The sequence below is a fragment of the Eumetopias jubatus genome, unplaced genomic scaffold (assembly GCF_037043125.1).
Source record: "Eumetopias jubatus isolate StellerSeaLion01/CBP00866 unplaced genomic scaffold, mEumJub1_p1.0 scaffold_15, whole genome shotgun sequence".
In the NCBI taxonomy this organism is placed as follows: Eukaryota; Metazoa; Chordata; class Mammalia; order Carnivora; family Otariidae; genus Eumetopias; species Eumetopias jubatus.
Window position 1 is genome coordinate 6,368,163 of NW_028274821.1, and position 21,523 is coordinate 6,389,685.

At 37.7% G+C, this 21,523-nt stretch overlaps 1 protein-coding gene across 1 annotated transcript; it reads left to right on the forward strand.

The window, feature by feature from the left end:
* Positions 1 to 4,115: 4,115 nt before the first annotated feature.
* Positions 4,116 to 12,562, forward strand: LOC114219817 (prorelaxin-like). Its single transcript, XM_028117408.2, has 2 exons — positions 4,116 to 4,329; positions 12,228 to 12,562. The coding sequence occupies exons 1-2, from the start codon at positions 4,116 to 4,118 to the stop codon at positions 12,560 to 12,562; spliced, it is 549 nt and encodes a 182-aa protein (XP_027973209.2).
* The last annotated feature ends 8,961 nt before the right edge of the window (positions 12,563 to 21,523 follow it).

The following is a 21,523-nucleotide window of genomic DNA, read 5'->3' on the forward strand; positions in this document are numbered from 1 at the left end:
AATTTCCCTTCCTTTTTTGTTTCAAACTTCTTGATAAAACAACATGATAACCTGAAGTGAAAGCACAAACATCCAGAGTGGTCCCAAGGATGTCGATGAGATATACAGTCAGCACTGATTTCTGATCACTATGCTTAAAAAAAAAAAAGGGTTTACCTCTTCTCCTTCTCCAGATCCCAATGAAATGACAGAAGAAATATACAAACAAAAACAGAACTGAAGCAGCGCTGATTATCATGAGAACTGAGTGGGACTGTTTGCTATTGACACATCAGAGAAAACAGTGAGAATCTGCTACAAGACGTAAAGCTACTAGAAAGAGATTAGTGGTGAAATATAAAAGAGCAGCGTCTCATATCTCTAAAAAAGTGAGTTTCTCTTAGAACCACAGGCTGACCCCACTGGATGGAGTGGAGGCTGGAAGGTGGTGCAGGTAGGAGACCATGAGCAAGGGAATTCAGTAAGGAGCTACAGAACCTCAGTGGTTATCTGCCACTTGGGACAAATTTCTATGAAATGGAGATCCAACCCAGAAGAACAAGGGCAGTTCCCAGGAAATTTACAGCCTATCGACGAGTTTGTAGCACTAGACACACAAAGCAATTCCATAGATCTTGCCCTGGCCCAAGTCCCTCACCACGTCTTCCACAAAATCCCTGGAGGTAGGTCTCCTGATCCCAGAACGTACATTCACTGCTTCCTACATAACTGGTTTTTAAGAGGTACAAAGATAATCTGTGGTAAACCATCTTGTAAAAAGCATTCAAATGATGACCTCAATCTTTAAAACATCTAACTCAAGTGCTACCGATTAAGCTTGTTTCTCATATAAAAAACGACTCCATATATTTATCAATTAGCATTCTCTGTAAAAAACAACAACAAAAACCTTGTAACGGGCTTTAAACAAGCCTAGGGAGTAAGCCATCAACACTGTTTAGCATCTGAATGACACCAGCAGGCTGCTCTTACCTCTCCAGTCAGCTCTGCTGAGTTTACAGGTCTTCCTCCTTATGCTGCTCACCTCATGGTCCCAAGACGGCTGCTGCACCTCTGGATCTCAGTGTGTACTTTAGGCAGGAAAAGAAAGGATCAGAAGAAGGTTTAGTGTCTGGATCGAAAAAACAGAGGCTTTGCCAGAAACTTCCACATGTGTGCTTATGTTATACTGGCCATAACTGTAATACATGGACCCTGCTACCAGCAACAGACTTGGGAAATCATTTCTACAATGTACAGCCTAGAGAATCAATCTATAGTTTCACTTTTCCCTTTGTACCTAAAACGACTGTTTCAAAGGCATTAATGTTTATCTATTAACCTTCACCATGCAGATTAATTCCAACTGGGGCTGGATATAGTAGAACCAGAGAAAGGGGGCTTTGGAATCCAGTAAACATGGGTAGGAATCATGGCTCCAGCATTTAACAGACGTGTGTATGGCATACAATTGGTTTTTCTGTTAAAAGGTTTCTTTGGGTTTTGTTGTTGTTGTTGTTTGTTTTAACAACATGAAATGTCTTTTAGTTGTGCCTACAAAACCTGTGAACCCTGCATCTGTCTGTTACTCTTAACGGTAGGGTAAGCCCACATCTGGCACATGTGCTAGACAACTGAACAAGTTACTTGAGTACTCTCAACTTGCTTCTTCTCTCTATAAAATGGGAAAATGGCCATTTCACTGGACAGCAACAAGGACTCTATAACACTACATAGGTAAAATAAAAATCCCCCTGTCGACTGAAAGGAAACCAACCTCAAAGTAGGCTAGTAAAGGCTATTGTCTGTTGTTTTACTGAGGACGATAGCCAAGGATAGTCTTTCCAATTGTTCTGCAGAATTGCCCCGAAGCTTATTAGATACAGAGGATTATGTATGCAAAAGAAAGGGGTATGCATGCTTGGAAGCAGTTCTCCAAGTCACAAGCACAAAGACAAGTCACAAGGTATAATTTGCTATGGTTTTAACAATTAAGGTTTTCTGATTTCCACACAGACATGTGAAAGACTCTTAGGTCATCTTAATACATGTTTCTATCATATCTGATTGTTTAAAAATTTTGCTTGCATGCCCCCGCTTAACTGGTTTTCTGGTTCTTCCTGTATTTGATTTCTCCTTGAGGTCATCTGAGATGGTCACGGGAGGCTGATTACCAGTCTCCTACTGTAGGTTTAGTGCACACCACCTACTGCTCCCCAGAAACTTAATTTTACACAAGCAATTACTTTGGAGAGCAGCCTTGCAAATGAATTATTTTTTGCAATGACTGTGAACCTCTCAAACCTCGGTTTTGAGAAGCCTCTCCCAAACTGCTTATCTTAGCAAAAACCCGTGAAAAGCACTACCTCTGACCCTCTCATATAGCTTTGGTCAATGTTGGTTTTTTGGGGTTTTTTTCTTGTTATTGTTGTTTTAATTACGCAATGCTTAGCATTTGACCAATGCCAACTGGATCCTGTTGAAATTAGCAGCAATTAGAAATTACAATTATTCTATCCCATAGTTGTATTTGTGATTGTTGAGTTATTACTTTAATCAAAAGTACCCTAACTTCCTCCAAATCTCTGATTTACCTGGTAGAACTGAGGTAATCTGTGTACGTTATGAACACAAGCAAATAAATTATCGAAAAAAATGGACCTATTTTTACTTAAAAGTTCATATCCATCTAGAAAGATTGTTTAATGAGCATATTATTTCAAACCGTTAAATTAGGAGCTGTTAAAAATTACCTCACTAGCGCGCCTGGGTGGCTCAGCAGTTGGGCATCTGCCTTCAGCCTCAGGTCATGATCTCAGGGTCCTGTGATCGAGTCCTGCATCGGGCTCCCTGCTCCACGGGAAGCCTGCTTCTCCCTCTCCCACTCCCCCTGCTTGTGTTCCCTCTATTGCTGTGTCTCTATCTGTCAAATAAATAAATAAATAATCTTAAAAAAAATTACCTCACTAAATACAGTAAACAAGAATACAGTAGAAAAAAACCAAACAAACAAACATGATGTCTGTGCTGTAGCCTGTATTACCAAAACATTCTTTCTAGAATTGCAGGATCTTTTTTGGCGGTGGGGGGCGGGGTGTTGTTTCTGTGTGTGTGTGTGTATGCATGTGTCTGTGTGTGTTCTCTCCAGTCTCTAGGAATATAGAAACAATACAACCTAAAATTAAGATACTCAAGTAACTGGTTACAATCAAACTATCTCCCAAAAGAGTCAAAGGAAAGTCAGTAGAGAAAGTGCACTGTAACTTAAGGTATTATACAAGCTTAAAGTTATTATGCACTGAGAATTTTAATATTTTTACCAGGATTTAGATAAAAGTCATCAGTTCTTGGACTCTGAGAAACAAACTGAGGGTTCTAGAGGGAAGGGGGGTGAGGGGATGGGTTAGCCTGGTGATGGGTGTTAAAGAGGGCACGTTCTGCGTGGAGCACTGGGTGTTATGCACAAACAATGAATCATGGAACACTACATCAAAAACTAATGATGTAATGTATGGTGATTAACATAACAATAAAAAATTTAAAGTAAAAAAAAGTCATCAGTTCTCTCTGTTAATTTATCCATTCATTCATTATATCTTTATGGATTGATATACCAGACACTATACTAATTAACTTATTTAGATTAGGTTATGCAACAAATGTTCATGATGGAAAAATGAACTGTGAGATAATATGGGTGATTTCAATTTTATTTTTCTTGATATAATTTAGTGTAAGGGCCATGCCTAACTTTATAATAAAGGAAAACTTCAAATATTGACTAACTTTATCTAAGTATACAAAATAGTTTAAGGGTAAGAAAAGAAAAAAAATATACAACTGTAAAGGGTCCAAGAACAGAAAGGTGGGCAAACGGAGGAAAGTTGTTAAGGGTGAAAGGTGGAGGGGGGGCAGGAGTGGGGGGGGGGAATTCCAAAGAGGTGGGTGGAGAAACGGGTGGAGCTTGGACAATTGACTCAGGTCTAAGTGGTCGCCCAAGGGCTATAAAAGCTTGGTGAAATCTGGCCAGGACAGCAGCCTGAAGTCCACGATTGGAACACAGGCAGAGACCGGTAGGCGACAGCGGCTGCAGTCCTAGAGGAAAAACACCCGGAGCAGAAGGGATGTGGTCCAAGATGCAACTCCTGTACTTGTCCCACCTGCTAAGGTTATGGCTGCTACTGAGCCAACTTCCCAGAGAGATACCCGCTCAGAATGACAACGACATAATTAAGGCATGCAGACGCGAGTTAGTCCGCCTACGTATCCGGATCTGCGGCTCGGTCTCCTGGGGAGGAAAGGCTCTCCAGAAAGGTCGGGAACCTCGGCAGGCACCTGAACCACTTGCAGGTGAGCGCCCCGCCCCTCACCGCTCTGTACTTCCTATTATTGGCTGTTGGCAGGCCACTGACCACTTAGAATGGCACCTGCACTCCCTGGCTCCAGACTGCTCGGGCTTCCCGCGCTTAGCCCTGACTCTTGAGGCTGCTGATGCCTAAAAGTTTGGAGTTTTCCCTTGTAATTTGCTTTTCTAGTACAGTCTCACCGGGTATCTCACCAGAGGGAGGGAAAGCAGCGGGAACAAAGGCCTCTCCTGAGAGGCACTTGGAGCCCTTCACCTCCTGGCAATCTGGATGATCCAGATGGGGAGAGGGGGAGCCACAGAGGATGTTGGTTGCCCAAAGACCCGTTGGAGGTGGGACCCATTCCGGTTGGACCCCAGAGTCAAGTCCGTGGGCCATAGAGAGGGCGTGCTGGGGGCTGGGGCAACTGGACAGGGCATCTTGACTTGAGAGCACTGGAGGCAGTCAAGTGTGCCCTGGTTTGAGTGCCAAAGGGCCTGGGGCAGAACTCGGAGACTCCTGAGAGGGTCCTGGAGTGGGAGACACGAAAGGGCATATTAACGACTCTACTCCTTTGTGAAAAGGCTGGGCTGTGGTCCACACCATCGAAAATTTCCTCTCTTAATTTTATTTTTATTTGTAAACTTTACCAAAGGGAAGAGCCTGGCCTAGTCTTTGCACTGGATCTTGAAGTTCATTTGTGAGATAAGGAAGGTATTAAACATAAAGAAAGGGCCTAATCTACAGGAGAAACTGAAGGGGACCTAGAATCAAGGGAAGTTCGCCGGGGGGAAGTTTTCAGCTGAAAAGCTGATTGATGCTTCAAGCATTTAGAAGCTGGAGCAGATTTTCTTTAAAAGCAAGACCCCAGAATTGAGTACAGCTCAAATCTGGAATGGTTTAAAAAACAAAACAAAAACAAAAACAACTTCTTTAGTAATAAACTATAAAGATAAACGAAGCTAAGGTTAAGTAGCAATGCAAACTTTCACAGACACACTATTCTAAGCAGTGTAATGGGTCATACTAAATTCAGAAAAGGCAAGCTCAATTATAAATAACTTAGTGTTTTATGTTTCACAACATATATGTAATTTATGATAAATCACAACTATATTTTATAGCCTATCTGTATAGCCCTGTATACAAGTGACCCTCATATAAAATTATTGTGCATACTAACCACCATTTGCTTCTCTTTTATGGGATTTAAAGCATGATTATAAAGCTATTCACTTTACTTTTCTACACTGTTGGTCAGAGACCAATTTATTTAATGCAAGTTCTTACAGAATTCTTATATAATATTATTAGAAGAGTACTACAAAGTTTAGGGATTTACTGATTCAAAGTAGGGATGACCAGATTGCATTGTGTTTCCTTTGCTAATTCACTTTTTCGGAATAAATAATATATGCTCATATTAAAGATTGAAACAGATACATAAATATAAGAAAAATGAAAAACACCCAGAGATATTAAAGACTTTGAAAAAATATGTGAATTTAATGAGGAAATAAAAATATCTATATTAAATGAGGAATTGAAAAGCAATGTTAATGAGATATGTAGGGGCACCTGGCTGGCTCAGTGGGTAGAGCATGTGACTCTTGATCTCAGGGTTGTATGTTTCAGCCCCACCTTGGTTGCAGAGATTACTTAAAAATAAAATCTTTAAAGAAAAAAAAAATAAAAGCATTTGGAAATATGTATGTATACCTCCTGACTTTCACTTAATATTATAGTGTGAGCAGTTTCTCACATTGTTATTCTCCAAAAACATAATTTAAAGCTTTAGAGTATTCTATATCATAAATCTACCATATATATTTAGTCATTCTTAGTGGACATTTAGGTTTTAACCATTCTTAGTGGACATTTAGGTTGTTTCCAAATTGTTGCTTAAAAATGATTTTCTGAGAAGATTTATATATAGCTATTTAGCCAGATTTCTATTTCTGTAGGAGTACTGTGATTTAAAGTATTTTCAAAGAACTCTCTTAATTGCTACCCAGTACATAATTTAATTAGAAATAACCTAATATTTCGTGCAAGTGAAGATCAAGAAAAATGTCTAAATTATTAGTTAAGAATCTTTTGGAAGTATATGTCAATAATTTGTTATTCATGAGTTTAAAACCTCTATTGTTAGTTTTTGTTTTCATATTATTAAATTGTTAACGAACCATTTTTTCCTATAACGTGCAGAAATAACACTCATTGCACCCTTTTAAAAAAAAAGACAGATATTTTTAACTAAAAGAGGTCTATGTTAGTGAAATTTTAGTCCAAAATACAGTGGTTAAGAGATTGCTTATATGATTTCAGGTTGATTAGAATATCTTTTATTTAGACTTAAGAAGGTAAAGTTGTTGATTGCAAAATGTTTCAAAATAAGTTTAAAAAACACTTTTAATAAAAGAGTGCAATACAAGCAACAAAAGCAAAAGTGGAAAAGTGGAACTACATCAAACTAAAAAGCTTCTGCAGGGCAAAGGAAATAATCAGAGGGAAAAGTCAGCCTACGGAACAGGACAAAACATTTGCAAATCATGTATCTGCTAAGGGTTTAATTTCCAACCTATATAAGGAACTCCTACAACTCAACAGCAAAAAAGGTAATAACCCAATTAAAAAAATGGGCTAAAGACTTGAATAGACATTTTTGCATTGAAGACATACAATGGCCAACAGGTATAAGAAAAGAAGCTCTATATCATTAATCATCAGGGAAATGGAAATCAAAACCACAATGGTATCATTTCACAACTGTCAGGATAGCTCTTATCAAAAAAAAAAAAGACAGGCGCCTGGTTGGCTCAGTCAGTTGTGTCCCACTCTTGATTTTGGCTCAGGTCATGGTCTCAGGGTTGTGAGATCAGCCTCCGTGCTGGGTGTGGAGTCTGCTTGAGATTCTCTCCCTCTCTCTCTGCCCCTCCCCCCTAAAAAAAAGGGTAAGTATTGTTCAGGATGTGGAAAAACTAGAACCCTTGTATACTGTTCATGGGAAGGCAAAGCAAAATGGTGCAGCACTATGGGAAACACTATGGAGATTACTCAAAAAAAAAAAAATAGAATTACCATATGATCCAGCAATCCCACTTCTGCATATTCATCTAAAATAAATGAGATCGGGATCTTGAAGAGATATTGCCACTCCCACATTCATTGCAGCACTATTCACAATAGCCAAGATGTCAAAACACCTTATATGTCCATCCACAGATGGAAAAAGAATGCCAAAAACACAGCCTATGAATAAACACAACAGAAACTACAGTTGTTTTGCCGAATTAATTAACTGGTTTTAAGTACATGGAAAGTTACTATTAGCTTTTCTCTGCATTCAGTAAGGCCCCAACTATAGAAGATTTAAATTAGAGCAGGGGGAATTTTATGAAGAGGTTGAATTAAACTTAGGATATCTTACTGAAGGAAAATGCAAATTTATACCAAAAATGGTATAAATTCTCATCTGTCAAAAAAAGATGGCGGAGGAGTAGGGGACCCTATTCCAACCGGTCCCCGGAATTTAGCTGCATATCTACAAGACCACTCTGAATACCCACGAAATCAGCCTGAGATGTAAGAAGATAGATCTGGATCTCTACAAACAGAATATCACAGGTGGTTGGTTTCAAGGTATGAAGCAGGGAGCCGTGATTCCACTGGCAGATATCAGAGGATAAATGGCAGGGGGAGGGAGCCTGGCCGTGGGGATCCTACACCGCCGGTGAGCAATAACCTACCCCACTGGGGACGGGGCACAGGCTCACAGACCGGTAGCAGCGGGGAAAGGACTTTAGGGCAGCCCCCAAGATGGAAACCCAGAGCAGCAGGGTCACGTGCACAAACTGGGGACGGCTGGTGGTTTTAGAAGCATAAAGGGCAGAGATGTGCCCTGACCAGGAGGCGAGGACTGGGAGCCCTGCTGAGGGGCACATAACCCAGGACGCTGCAGTTTACAGCAGCACAGACAGAAACAGAGATAGTATGGCCTGGAGAGCTCACTAAAGAACAGACTGCGATCTCTCTGCTCTGAGGCAGAGGGTTGGAAATGGTCTCTTCTGCTCTGACTCTTGGAAGAGACACGGAAAGCCACCAGGGAAACCACCAGAGAACAAAAGCCCCCAAAAAACGGTTTTCACTGAGCCCATCCCCCACCACAGGAGGCAGGGCAATTCCACCCAAACAGGGTTGCCTGATTAACAGCACAGCAGGTCCCTCCCCCAGAAGACAGGCTGGGAGAACAAGAGGCCAGCAACCCTAAGGTCCCTAGAAAACAGGTGCATCTTGCTTGGGTTGTGGTCAATAATTTGGACTCTCTACATTCCCTCAACCACCCCTCAACAGAATGATTAGGAGGAGGAACCCCCAAAATAGGAAAGACTCAGAGACTATGACTTATGCCACAGATTTACAAATGGATTCAGATATAACCAAGATGTCGGAGATGGAATTCAGGCTAGCAATTGTGAAGACAATAGCTAGAATGGAGAAATCAATTAATGGCAACATAGAGTCTCTAAGGGCAGAAATGAAAGCTGAATTGGCAGAACTTAAAAATGCTATTGATGAGATCCAATCTAACCTAGATAATCTAACAGCTAGGGTGACTGAGACAGAAGAATGAATTAGTGACCTTGAAGACCAATTAATAGATAAAAAGGGAAAAGAGGAGGCCAGGGAAAAACAATTCCAAGTCCATGAAAATAGAATCAGGGAAATAAATGGCACCATGAAATGTTCCAATGTCAGAATTACTGGAATCCCGGAGGGGGTGGAGAGAGAGCGAGGACTAGAAGATAAATTTGAGCAAATCATGGCTGAGAACTTCCCTAATCTGGGGAATAAAACAAACAGTCATGTCCTAGAGGCAGAGAGGACCCCTCCCAAGATCAAGGAAAACAGGCCAACACCCCAGCATGTAATAGTAAAACTCACAAATCTTAGAACCAAGGAAACCATCTTAAGGGCAGCTGGGGGAAGAGATTCAACATAGTACTAGAAGTCCTAGCAATGGCAATCAGACAGCAAAAAGAAATAAAAGGCATTCAAATTGGCAAAGAAGTCAAACTCTCTCTTTTCACAGATGACATGATACTTTATGTGGAAAATCCAAAAGACTCCACCCCCAAATTACTAGAACTCCTACAGCAATTCAGTAATGTGGCAGGATACAAAATCAATACACAGAAATCTGTTGCTTTCTTTTTTTTTAAATTGTTTAAAAGATTTTTATTTATTTATTTGAGAGAGAGAGAGAGAGCATGAGAGGGGGAAGGGTCAGAGGGAGAAGCAGACTCCCCACTGAGCAGGGAGCCCGATGTGGGATTCGATCCTGGGACTCCAGGATCATGACCTGAGCTGAAGGCAGTTGCTTAACCAACTGAGCCACCCAGGTGCCCCCAGTTGCTTTCTTATACAATAACAATGCAACTGTAGAAAGAGAAATGAGAGAAACAATTCCATTTACAATAGCACCAAAAACCAAAAATCTTCAGAATAAACCTACCCAAAGAGGAAAGGATCTATACTCTAGGAACTACAGAACACTCATGAAAGAAATTGAAGACACAAAAAGATGGAAAAATATTCCATGCTCATGGGTCAGAAGAATAAACATTGTTAAAATGTCTAGGCTACCCAGAGCAATCTATACCTTCAATGCCATCCCGATCAAAATTCCAATGACATTTTTCAAAGTGCTGGAACAAACAATCCTAAAATTTGTATGGAATCAGAAAAGACCCCGAATCGCCAAGGAAATGTTGAAAAAGAAAAAGCTGGGGGCATCATGGTGCCCAATTTCAAGCTCTATTACAAAGCTGTGATCACCAAGACAGCGTGGTACTGCACAAAAACAGACATATAGACCAATGGAACAGAATAGAGAGCCCAGATATGGACCTTCAACTCTATGGTCAAATAATCTTCAGCAAAGCAGGAAAAAACTTCCAATGGAAAAAAGACAGTCTCTTCAATAAATGGTTGCTGGGAAAATTGGACAGCCACATGCAGAAGAGTGAAACTCGACCATTCTCTAACACCATTCACAAAGATAAACTCAAAGTGGATGAAAGACCTCAATGTGAGACAGGAATCCATCAAAATCCTAGAGGAGAACATAGGCAGTAACCTCTTCGACATCGGACACAGCAACTTCTTTCAAGATACATCTCCAAAGGCTAATGAAACAAAAGCAAAAATGAACTTTTGGGACTTCATCAAGATAAAAGGCTTCTGCATAGCAAAAGAAAGTCAACAAAACAACGAGGCAACCCACAGAATGGGAGAAGATATTTGCAAATGACACTACAGATAAAGGGCTGGCATCCAAGATCTATAAAGAACTTCTCAAACTCAACACCCAAAAAACAAATAATCACATCCAAAAATGGGCAGAAGACATGAACAGGCACTTCTCCAAATAGGACATACAAATGGCTAACAGACACATGAAAAAATGTTCATCATCATTAGCCAGCAGGGAAATTCAAATCCAAAGCACACTGAGATACCACCTTACACCAGTTAGAATGGCAAAAATTGACAAAGCAAAAGACAACAAATGTTGGAGAGGTTGTGGAGAAAGGGGAATCCTCTTACATTGTTGGTGGGAATACAAGTTGGTACAGCCACTTTGGAAAACAGTGTGGAGGTGCCTCAGAAAACTAAAAATAGAGCTACCCTATGACCCAGCAATTGTACTACTGGGTATTTATCCCAAAGACACAGATGTAGTGAAAAGGGCCATATGCACCCCAATGTTCATAGCAGCAATGTCCTCAATAGCCAAACTGTGGAAAGAGCCGAGATGCCCTTCAACAGATGAATGGATAAAGAAGAAGAGGTCCAAATATACAACGGAATATTACTCAGCCATCAGAAAGGAGGAATACCCAACTTTTACATCAACATGGATGGGACTGGAGGAGATGATGCTAAGTGAAATAAGTCAAGCAGAGAAAGTCAATTATCATATGATTTCACTTATTTGTGGAACATAAGGAACAGCATGGAGGATACTAGGAGAAGGAAGGGAAAAATGATGGGGGGGAAATCAGAGAGAGAGAAGAACCATGAGAGACTATGGACTCTGAGAAACAAACTGAGGGTTCTAGAGGGGAGAGGGGTGGGGGGATGGGTTAGCCCGGTGATGGGTATTAAGGAGGGCACAACTGCATGGAGCACTGGGTGTTATATGAAACCAATGAATTGTGGATCACTGCATCAAAAACTAATGATGTACTGTATGGTGACTAACATAACATAATAAAATAAATTTTAAAAAAATTCTCATCTGTCAGTTTAGAATGTGAATGAGAAAGCATTAGAAGGAAAGATAAAGTACTAGAGTATTGTTTTATTTGAAGTAAATACTCTGGGAAAAAAGAACTGTTAAATAGATGTGTGAGGGACGTCAGAGACTGGTTATCCCTTGACGTTTAGATCAGAGCAGTTGAAAATTCTGCCTTTAACTTTATCCTGAAGCAGTAATTTGCCACCATGGAATATTTGATAGGATTACTATAATAACTCAGAAGTTAGTAATAGAAGAAAATTACCCAGGTAAGAAAAATTCATCTGTGATCAAACTGAGTGTTTTCAATGACCAAGATGACTTCAGAAATCAGGGAGAGTCAAAACTGCTATGATGAAAGCATTAAGGGGACATGAAGAAAGACTGACAGAAGGTCTGTGGAATAAAGCAGAATCTTGGTGATGCTGTAGTAATTTAAGCCACCCAACTATAATATCTAAGTTGTTTAGTTAGGATACTTGTTGAATCTGTTTTGATATTAATTCTATTAAGACAATGCTTTCCTTTACGTCTATGCAAAATTTTGTTTTCCTGATGTTCCTTGACTTGAGTATTTTTCTCTCTCTCCCCTCCCCATTTAGAAGTCGAGCCATCCTCCATCATCAATACAAAAACCTTAAATACAGTGTTGGAATATATTCCTAATTTGTCACAGGAGTTGAAGGCAACACTGTCTGCGAGGCAGCCATCATTACAAGAGCTACAACTTGCACTGGAAAGTTCAAATCTTAACTTGGAAGAATTGAAGAAAATTGTTTTTAGTGGACAATATGAAGCTGAAGACAAAAGTCTTTCAGAATTAGAAACCTCAGGCTTAGATAAACATTCCCGAAAAAAGAGACAGGCCTATGTAAACTTAAGTGATAAGTGTTGTAATGTAGGTTGTACCAGAAAAGAGCTTGCTGTACTATGCTGAAAGTATTGTGTATTTCATCTATTGTTCACATGATTCTTGATGACACATTCACTGATGGCTCTGTCACCCCACTGATTATTAAAATATGAGAAATCATCATTTAGTATTTGGGCTTTTCATTTGGTGTGTAACAAAATATTCTTGCATTATTATAGTTTCTGCTAATAATACTTTTTATTCCAAAAAATATTTTGCCTTTTTTATTAATGGTATAATTGTTACTGCTTTTTAAATGCTGTTAACTTAAAGTGACATAATCTTTATCATCTTAACCACACACAGTAACTCAAAAAAAATTTTGATAGCTTAGTAAAACATTTTGCTTTGCACTAGTGAGAAAGGATAAGCCTATTTTTAAAATTTGTATTTGATAAATTATAATCTGTCACCCACTCTTTTTCCTCCAGACCTAATGCCCAAATGTTATTTCACTACTTAATATTTATGTGTTTAACATTAATGGCAACAGACAAAAATAAAAAAATAACTTACACAGTGCCTAACACCAGGTACACAAAATGGACCAAAATGTTTTTATTGATATTAATTCAGATCGGATATATAAAGAGTCAAAACTTGGACTTTTCTAACAGATTTTAAAAGATTTTTGCGTCTTATTGAACTATTAATTGCAAATAATCAGATTGAACACTAAATCAATTTAACTGAGTTGGGGACATATAAACTCAAGTATTTTTCAAACTAGGGTTCTTTTAATTCTACCATCTAAGACACTAAAAGTAAATTATATTTTTTAAGGAGAAAAATGAATAGATATATAAAAGAGAATAAACAACTGAGTGTCATATATTACAGAAGAACTGATTTAGCAAGGGAACAAACTTTATGTTTACTATTTGAGAATTTACAAACCATTTCCATAACAAAATAACTGTGAAATGATATGAAAACTTGTGAGAAAAGTAAATTAACAAGTATCTTAGTATTTAGCCAGTTCCTTTGACTTACATACACATACATTTCTAGGCAGCATTTATAGAAAACTTAAATAGCAAGTTAATCTCTATCAAATATCTATAAACAGAATTTTAAATATTATCCCCAATTTCAAATCTCCTTAATGGTTAATCACAATGAGTCTCCTAAGGTTTATTAAGTTCTAACCAAGGCCACCTTGTAAAACTTCATAGGTGGCTGCAGAACCTCACAGGCCATAAGCCACTTGGACAAAGCCAGGAAGAATGCTATCTGAAATGCAAAGTCCAATAAAGGAGAACAAGAGCAGTACCAGGAAATTTTAGCCCCCAACAGAATAAAGAGGCATTCCCAGACACATAAGACATCTCCGCTGACCCTGCCCTGACTCATATCCCTCAAATGCTCCTCCAAAAAAGCCCTGGAGGCAGGTTTCCTGGTCCCAGAATCTGCATTCACTACCTCTGATGATATGACCACATTTTAAGTGGTACAATCTATGGCTAACCATCTATTATATACACTCAAATAATCAGTTAACATCTTTAAGATATCTAAATCTCATGTTACCAAAGTCCTCCTAAAATTCTCACGAGAAACTAATTTCCTACATGTGCAGAAATAACACTCATTGCACCCCTTTTAAAAAATAAGAGATATTTTTAACTAAAAGACGTCTAAGTGAAATTTTAGTCCAAAATACAGTGGTTAAGAGATGTTTGTATGCTTAATTTATTTCTCATATAAAAAAATTTACTCTTTGTATATGTGTATCAATTAGTATTGTGGTCTCTGTAAATAACAAAGCCCTGCAATGGTGGCTTCAAAGAAGCCTATGGACTAAATATCCAACCCTGAATGATGCAAGCAGGCTCCTCACACATTTCCAGTCAGCTATGCTTAGTATATGGGTCTTCCTCCTTACGCCTCTCACGTCATGGTCCCAAGATGGCTGCTGCACCTCTGGATCTCAGTATGTACTTTAGGTAGGAAAAGAAAGGAACAGAAGAAGGCTTAGTGTCTGGATCAGAAAAGCAAAGGCTTTGCCAGAAACCTCCACATGGGTGCTTATGTTATACTGGCCATAACTGTGACACATGGACCCTGTTACCAGCAAAAGACTTGGGAAATCATTTCTAGACTCACTTATAGCCTAGAAAGTTGAGGTAAGCAAGGGAGAAGGGTCTAGAAAGAAGACTTAAGTAATCAACCTATACCTTTACTCATGCTTGCTGCTCTTGTACCTACAATGACCGTAGGTACAAGACATTAATCTTTATTAGCCTTCACTATTAACTCCATAATGATGTACTATACATTGGCTAATTGAATTAAAAAAAATTAACTCCAACTGGAGTTGGATCCAAGGGATATCACGGGAAAAGGAAAGGAGTCTTTGGAATCCAATAGACATGGGTAGGAACTGCATTCCAGCACTTAGCAGCTATATGCATGGGTACATTTATTTTTTGTCTTTAAAAAAGTATCTTTGTTTCTTTTGACTGAAAACATTTATTTATATTTTTAATTAACTGACAATTTTTAAAGCAGTTTTCATTCCAATTTTAGTATATGTGGTACCAAAGCAAATACAAAGCAATTTTCAGTTTACAGAAAAATATAGCAAAAAGTACAGAGAGTTCTCATCTACCCTCTTGCTCACAAAAAGTTTCTCCTATTATTAACATCTTGCATGAGTGTGGTTCAGTTGCATTACCTGATGAACCAAAAGACATATTATTATAATTATTATTATTATGAAACTAGTTTGTTAGGTTTCATTCTTTGTGTTGTACATTCTGCGTTTTTTTTTTAATTAACTGACTTTTTACATCAGTTTTAGGTTCACAACAAATTTGAGTGGAAAGTACAAAAAGTTCTCACAGATTCCCTTTCCCCTATCAACTTCACCTACCATTTGTACATTTGTTATATGTAGGATATTTATTATGATTGATGAACCACCAGTCACATATCGTTATCAAGCAAAGCCCACAGTCTACATTATGGTTCACATTTGATGTTGTACATTCTAGGGTTTTGACAAATCTGTATAACATGTACCCATCCTTACAGCATCATACACAACAGTTTCCTTGCCCTAAAAATCCCCTGTGCTACATCTATTCATCCCTTCCTTCTCTCACGTCCCTGGCAACCAACCACTAATCTTTCTACTTTCTCCACTGTTTTGCCTTTCTAGAAACTCATACAGTTATCACAGTATACAGCCTTTTCAGATTATCTTCTTTTACTTAGTAATACACCTTTAAGATTCCTCCATGTCTTTTCAAGTCTCAATAGCCCATTTCTTGATAGCACTGAATAACATTCCATTGTATAGATACATCACAGTTTATCCATTCACCTATTGAAGGACATTTTGGTTACATCCAAGATTTGGCAATTATGAATAAAGATGCTATAAATATCTGTGTGCAGGTTTTTGTGTGGACATAAGTTTCCAACTCCCTTTGGATAAATACCAAGGAACACAATTACTAGATCATATGGTAAGAATATGTACTTTAGAAAAAAATTGATAAACTGTTCCCCAAAGTGGCTGTCCCATTTTGCATTCCCACCAGCAATGAATTAGAGGTCCTGCTACTTACTGCGTATCCTCACCAGCATTTGATATTGTCAGTGTTCTGGATTTTGGCCATTCTAATAGATATGCAACAGTATCTCATTGTTTTAATTTGCAATTCCCTAATGATATATGATATTGAGCATCTTTTCATATCCATTATATCTTATTTGGTGGAAATGTCTGTTCATATCCTTTGCTAATCTCTTAATCAGTCTCTGTTTTCTTACTGTTGAATTTTAAGAGTTCTTGTATACTTTGGACACCAGTCATTTATCAGAAATGTGTTTATACATGTATAGCTTGTTGTTTCATTTTCCAATGAGTGTCTTTCACAAAGAAGGCTCACGTTTTAATAAAGTCCAAATGTACCAATTTTTATTTTCGTGAATGTTTTAGTATTATATCTAAAAGGTCACTGACGATTCACTCACAAATCAAATGAAAAATCAAATCAAATCAAATGAAAAACAAAACAAATGAAGAAAAAAGAGACAAACAAAAAAACAGACTTTTAACTATAAAGAACAAACTGATGGTTACCAAAGGGGAGGTGGTTGGACGGGTGGGGAAAATAGGTGATGGGGATTAAAGACTAAAGAGTACACTTAACTTGATGAGCAGTGAGTAATTTACAGAATTGTTGAATCACTATAGTGTACACCTGAAACTAATATAACACTGTACATTAATTATACTGGAATTAAATAAATAAATAACATTTTTAATAAAAAAATAAAAATAAAAGATCATGGCAAACCCACCATCACTTAGATTTTCTGCTATATTATATTCTAGGAGTTTTATAGTTTTGCATTTTTTATGGTAAAATACAAGTACCATAAAATTTATCATTTTAGCCATTTTTAAGTGAACATTTTATTGGCATTAAGTGCATTCACACTGTTGTACAACCATCACTACTATCCATGTCTAGAACTTTTCCATTATCTCACACTGAACCTGTGTACTCATTAAACAAGAACTCCCCATTCCATCACTGTGAGTCCTTGGTAACCACTACCCTAGTCTCTGTCTCTATGAAACTGGCTATTCCAGATACCTCACATAAGTGGAATTATATAATATTTGTCCTTCTGTGTCTGGCTTATTTCACTTACTATAATGTTTTTAAGGTTCACCCATGTTGTAGCATTTATCAGAGGTTCATTCCTTTTTATGGTATAATAATGTTTCATCGTATATAACACATTTTCTTCATCCACTCATCCATTAATGGTCATTTGGGTTATTTACACCTTTTGGCTTTTGTGAATAATTCTGCTTATGAACATGAGTGTACAAATGTCTGTTTGAGTCCTGCTTTCAATTCTTTTGAGTACATACCTACGAGGGGAATTACTGGATCATATGCTCATTCTATTTTTAACTTTTTGAGGAACCATCATACTGACTTCCACAGAGGCTATAACATTTTACATTCCCAATAGCAGTGCACAAGTTTTTCAATTTCTCCACATCCTTGCAAATCCTTGTTATTTTCCTTTTGGAGTAACAGCCACTCTAATGAATGTGAAATAGGATCTCATTGTGCTTTTGATTTACATTTACCTAATCACCAGTGATACTGAGCATCTTTTCATGTGCTTATTGGCCATCTTCTTTGGAGAAATGTCTATTCAAGTCATTCACCTATTTTAACTGGGTTATTTGTTGAGTTGCAGGAGACTTCTTTATATATTCTAGATGTTACACTTTTTCTGATATGTAATTAGAAAATATTTTTTCCATTCCAGTGAGTAGCCTTTTCACTCTGTTGTCTTTTTTTTTTTTTAAGATTTTATTTATTTCTTTGAGAGAATGAGAGAGAGAGAGCACAAGAGGGGGGAGGGTCAGAGGGAGAAGCAGGCCCCTCCCACAGAAGATCAGCAAGAACAGCCAGCCAAGACTAAGTTTACCCGATCAATGAGAACAGCAGAACTCCAGCGCTAGGGGAATACTGCACATAGAATTCATGGCTTTTTTACCATGATTCTTTAGTCTTTCAAAGTTAATTTTTTTTAACTTTTTTTTTTGAATTTTTCTTTTTCCCTTTTTCAACCAACAACTTATCAATCCCTTTTTTAAAAAAACATTTTTATTTTTCATTTTTAGAGTCATATTCTATCCCTTCATAGTAGTTACCTTATTTTTGGCATATATATATAAGTTGTTCTCTCTTTAAAATTTTGAGATAGAGTTTCCTCTAACAGATCAAAATATACCCTAAATCTCTAGTGTATGGCTTTGTTCTAGTCTTCTGCCTGATCACATTCTCTCCCTTTTTTTTCTTTCTTTTTTTTTTAAATCCTCTTTCTTTTTTCAAACAACTTATCAATTCCTTTTATAAAATTTTTTATAATTTTCATCTTTACAGTCATATTCCAACCCTTCATCGTATCAACCCTTATTTTGTACATATATGTCTTTATTTCTTTAAAATTTTGGGAGGCACTGTCTTCTAACAGACCAAAATACACCCAAAATCTAGTGTGTGGCACTGATTTATACACCAGCCTGATCATATTTGATCATATTCTGGGTTTTTTTTGTTTTGTTCTTTCTTTTTATCTTTTTCTTTTTCTTTTTTTTCTTTTCTCTTTCTTTTTTCTTTCTGTTCCTTTCTTTTCCCCTGGCTTCAGGTCTTTTCTGATTTATTTAGAATATATTTTCTGGGGACATTGTTACCCTGTTAGCATTTTGTTCTCTCATTCATCTATTCTCCCCTGGACAAAATGACAAGATGGAAAAAATCACCTCAACAAAAAGAACAAGAGGTAGCACCATCTGCCAGGACCTACTCAATATGGACATTAGTATGATGTCGGACCTGGAGTTCAGAATCATGATTTTAAAGATACTAGCTGGGCTTGAGAAAAGCATGGAAGTTATTAGAGAAACCCTTTCTGGAGAAATAAAAGAACTAAAATCTAACCAAGTCGAAATCAAAAAGGCTATTAATGAGGTGCAATCAAAAATGGAGGCTCTAACTGCTAGGATAAATGAGGCAGAAGAGAGAATCAGCGATATAGAAGACCAAATGATGGAAAATAAAGAAGCTGAAAAAAGAGAGACAAACAACTACTGGGTCACAAGGGCAGAATTCGAGAGATAAGTGATACCATAAGATGAAACAACATTAGAATAATTGGGATCCCAGAAGAAGAAGAAAGAGAGAGGGGCAGAAGGTATATTGGAGCAAAATATAGCAGAGAACTTCCCTAATTTGGGAAAGGAAACAGGCATCAAAATTCAGGAGGCACAGAGAACCTCTCTCAAAATCAATAAAAACAGGTCAACATCCTGACATCTAATAGTAAAACTTACGCATCTCAATGACAAAGAGAAAATCCTGAAAGCAGCTCAGGAGAAGAGATATGTAACCTACAATGGTAAAAACATTAGATTGGTAACAGACCTATCCACAGAGACCTGGCAGGCCAGAAAGGACTGGCATGATATATTCAGAGCACTAAATGAGAAAACTATGCAGCCAAGAATACTATATCCAGCTAGGCTGTCATTGAAAACAGGAGAGATAAAAAGCTTCCAGGACAAACAAAAACTAAAGGAATTTGCAAACACGAAACCAGCCCTACAAGAAATATTGAAAGGGGTCCTCTAAGCAAAGAGACAGCCTAAAAACAACACAGATCAGAAAGGAACACAGATAATATACAGTAACAATCACCTTACAGGCAATACATGGCACTAAATTCGTATCTTTCAGTAGTTACCCTGAATGTAAATGGGGTAAATGCCCCAATCAAAAGACACAGGGTATCAGACTGGATAAAAAAACAAGACCCATCAATATGCTGTCTACAAGAGATTCATTTTAGACCCAAAGACACCCCCAGATTGAAAGTGAGGGGATGGAAAATGATTTACCATTCTAATGGACACCAAAAGAAAGCTGGGGTGGCAATCCTTATATCAGACAAATTAGATTTTAAACCAAACTGTAATAAGAGATGAGGAAGGACACTATATCCTACTTAAAGGGTCTATCCAACAGGAAGATCTAACAATTGTAAATATCTATGCCCCTAATGTGGGAGCAGCCAATTATATAAGGCAATTAATAACAAAAGCAAAGAAACACATCAATAACAATACAAAAATAGTAGGGGACTTTAACACCACCCTAACTGAAATGGACGGATCATCTCAGCAAAAGATCAACAAGGAAATAAACACTTTAAATGACACACCTGACCAGATGGAATTCATAGATATATTCAGAACATTCCATCCCAAAGCAACAGCATACACATTCTTCTCTAGTGCCCATGGAACATTCTCCAGAATAGATCACATCCTAGGTCACAAATCAGGTCTCAACCAGTACCAAAAGATTGGGATCATTCCCTGCATATTTTCAGACCACAATGCTTTGAAACTCGAACTCAATCACAAGAGGAAAGTCGGAAAGAACTCAAAAACATGGAGGCTAAAGAACATCCTAGTAAAGAATGAATGCGTCAACCAGGATATTAAAGAAGAATTTAAAAAATTCATGGAAACAAATGGAAATGAAAACACAACTGTTCAAAATCTTTGGGATACAGCAAAGGCAGTCCTAAGAGGAAAGTATATAGCAATACAAACCTTTCTCAAGAAACAAGAAAGGTCTCAAATACACAACATGACCCTACATCTAAAGGAGCTGGAGAAAGAACAGCAAATAAAGCCTAAACCCAGCAGGAGAAGAGAAATAATCAAGATCAGAGCAGAAATCAATGAAATAGAAACCAAAAGAACAGTAGAACAGATCAATGAAACTAGGAGCTGGTTCTTTGAAAGAATTAACAAAATTGATAAACCCCTGGCCAAACTTACAAAAAGAAAAGAGAAATGACCCAAATAAATAAAATCATGAGTGACAGAGGAGAGATCACAATCAACACCAAAGAAATACAAACAATTATAAGAACATATTATGAGCAACTATATGCCAGCAAATTAGATAATCTGGAAGAAATGGATACATTCCTAGAGATGTATCAACTATCAAACTGAACCAGGAAGAAACAGAAAACCTGAACAGACCTATAACCACTAAGGAAATTGAAGCAGTCATCAAAAATCTCCCAACAAACAAAAGCCCAGGGCCAGATGCCTTCCAGAGGAATTCTTCCAAACATTTAAAGAAGAATTAATACCTATTCTTCTGAAACTGTTCCAAAAAATAGAAATGGAAGGAAAACTTCCAAACTCATTTTGAGGCCACCATTACCTTGATCCCCAAACCAAAGACCCCATCAAAAAGGAGAATTACAGACCAACATCCTTGATGAACATGGATGCAAAAATTCTCACCAAAATACTAGCCAATAGGATCCAACAGTACATTAAAAGCATTATTCACCACGACCAAGTGGGATTTATCCCTGGGCTGCAAGGTTGGTTCAACATCCACAAATCAATCAATG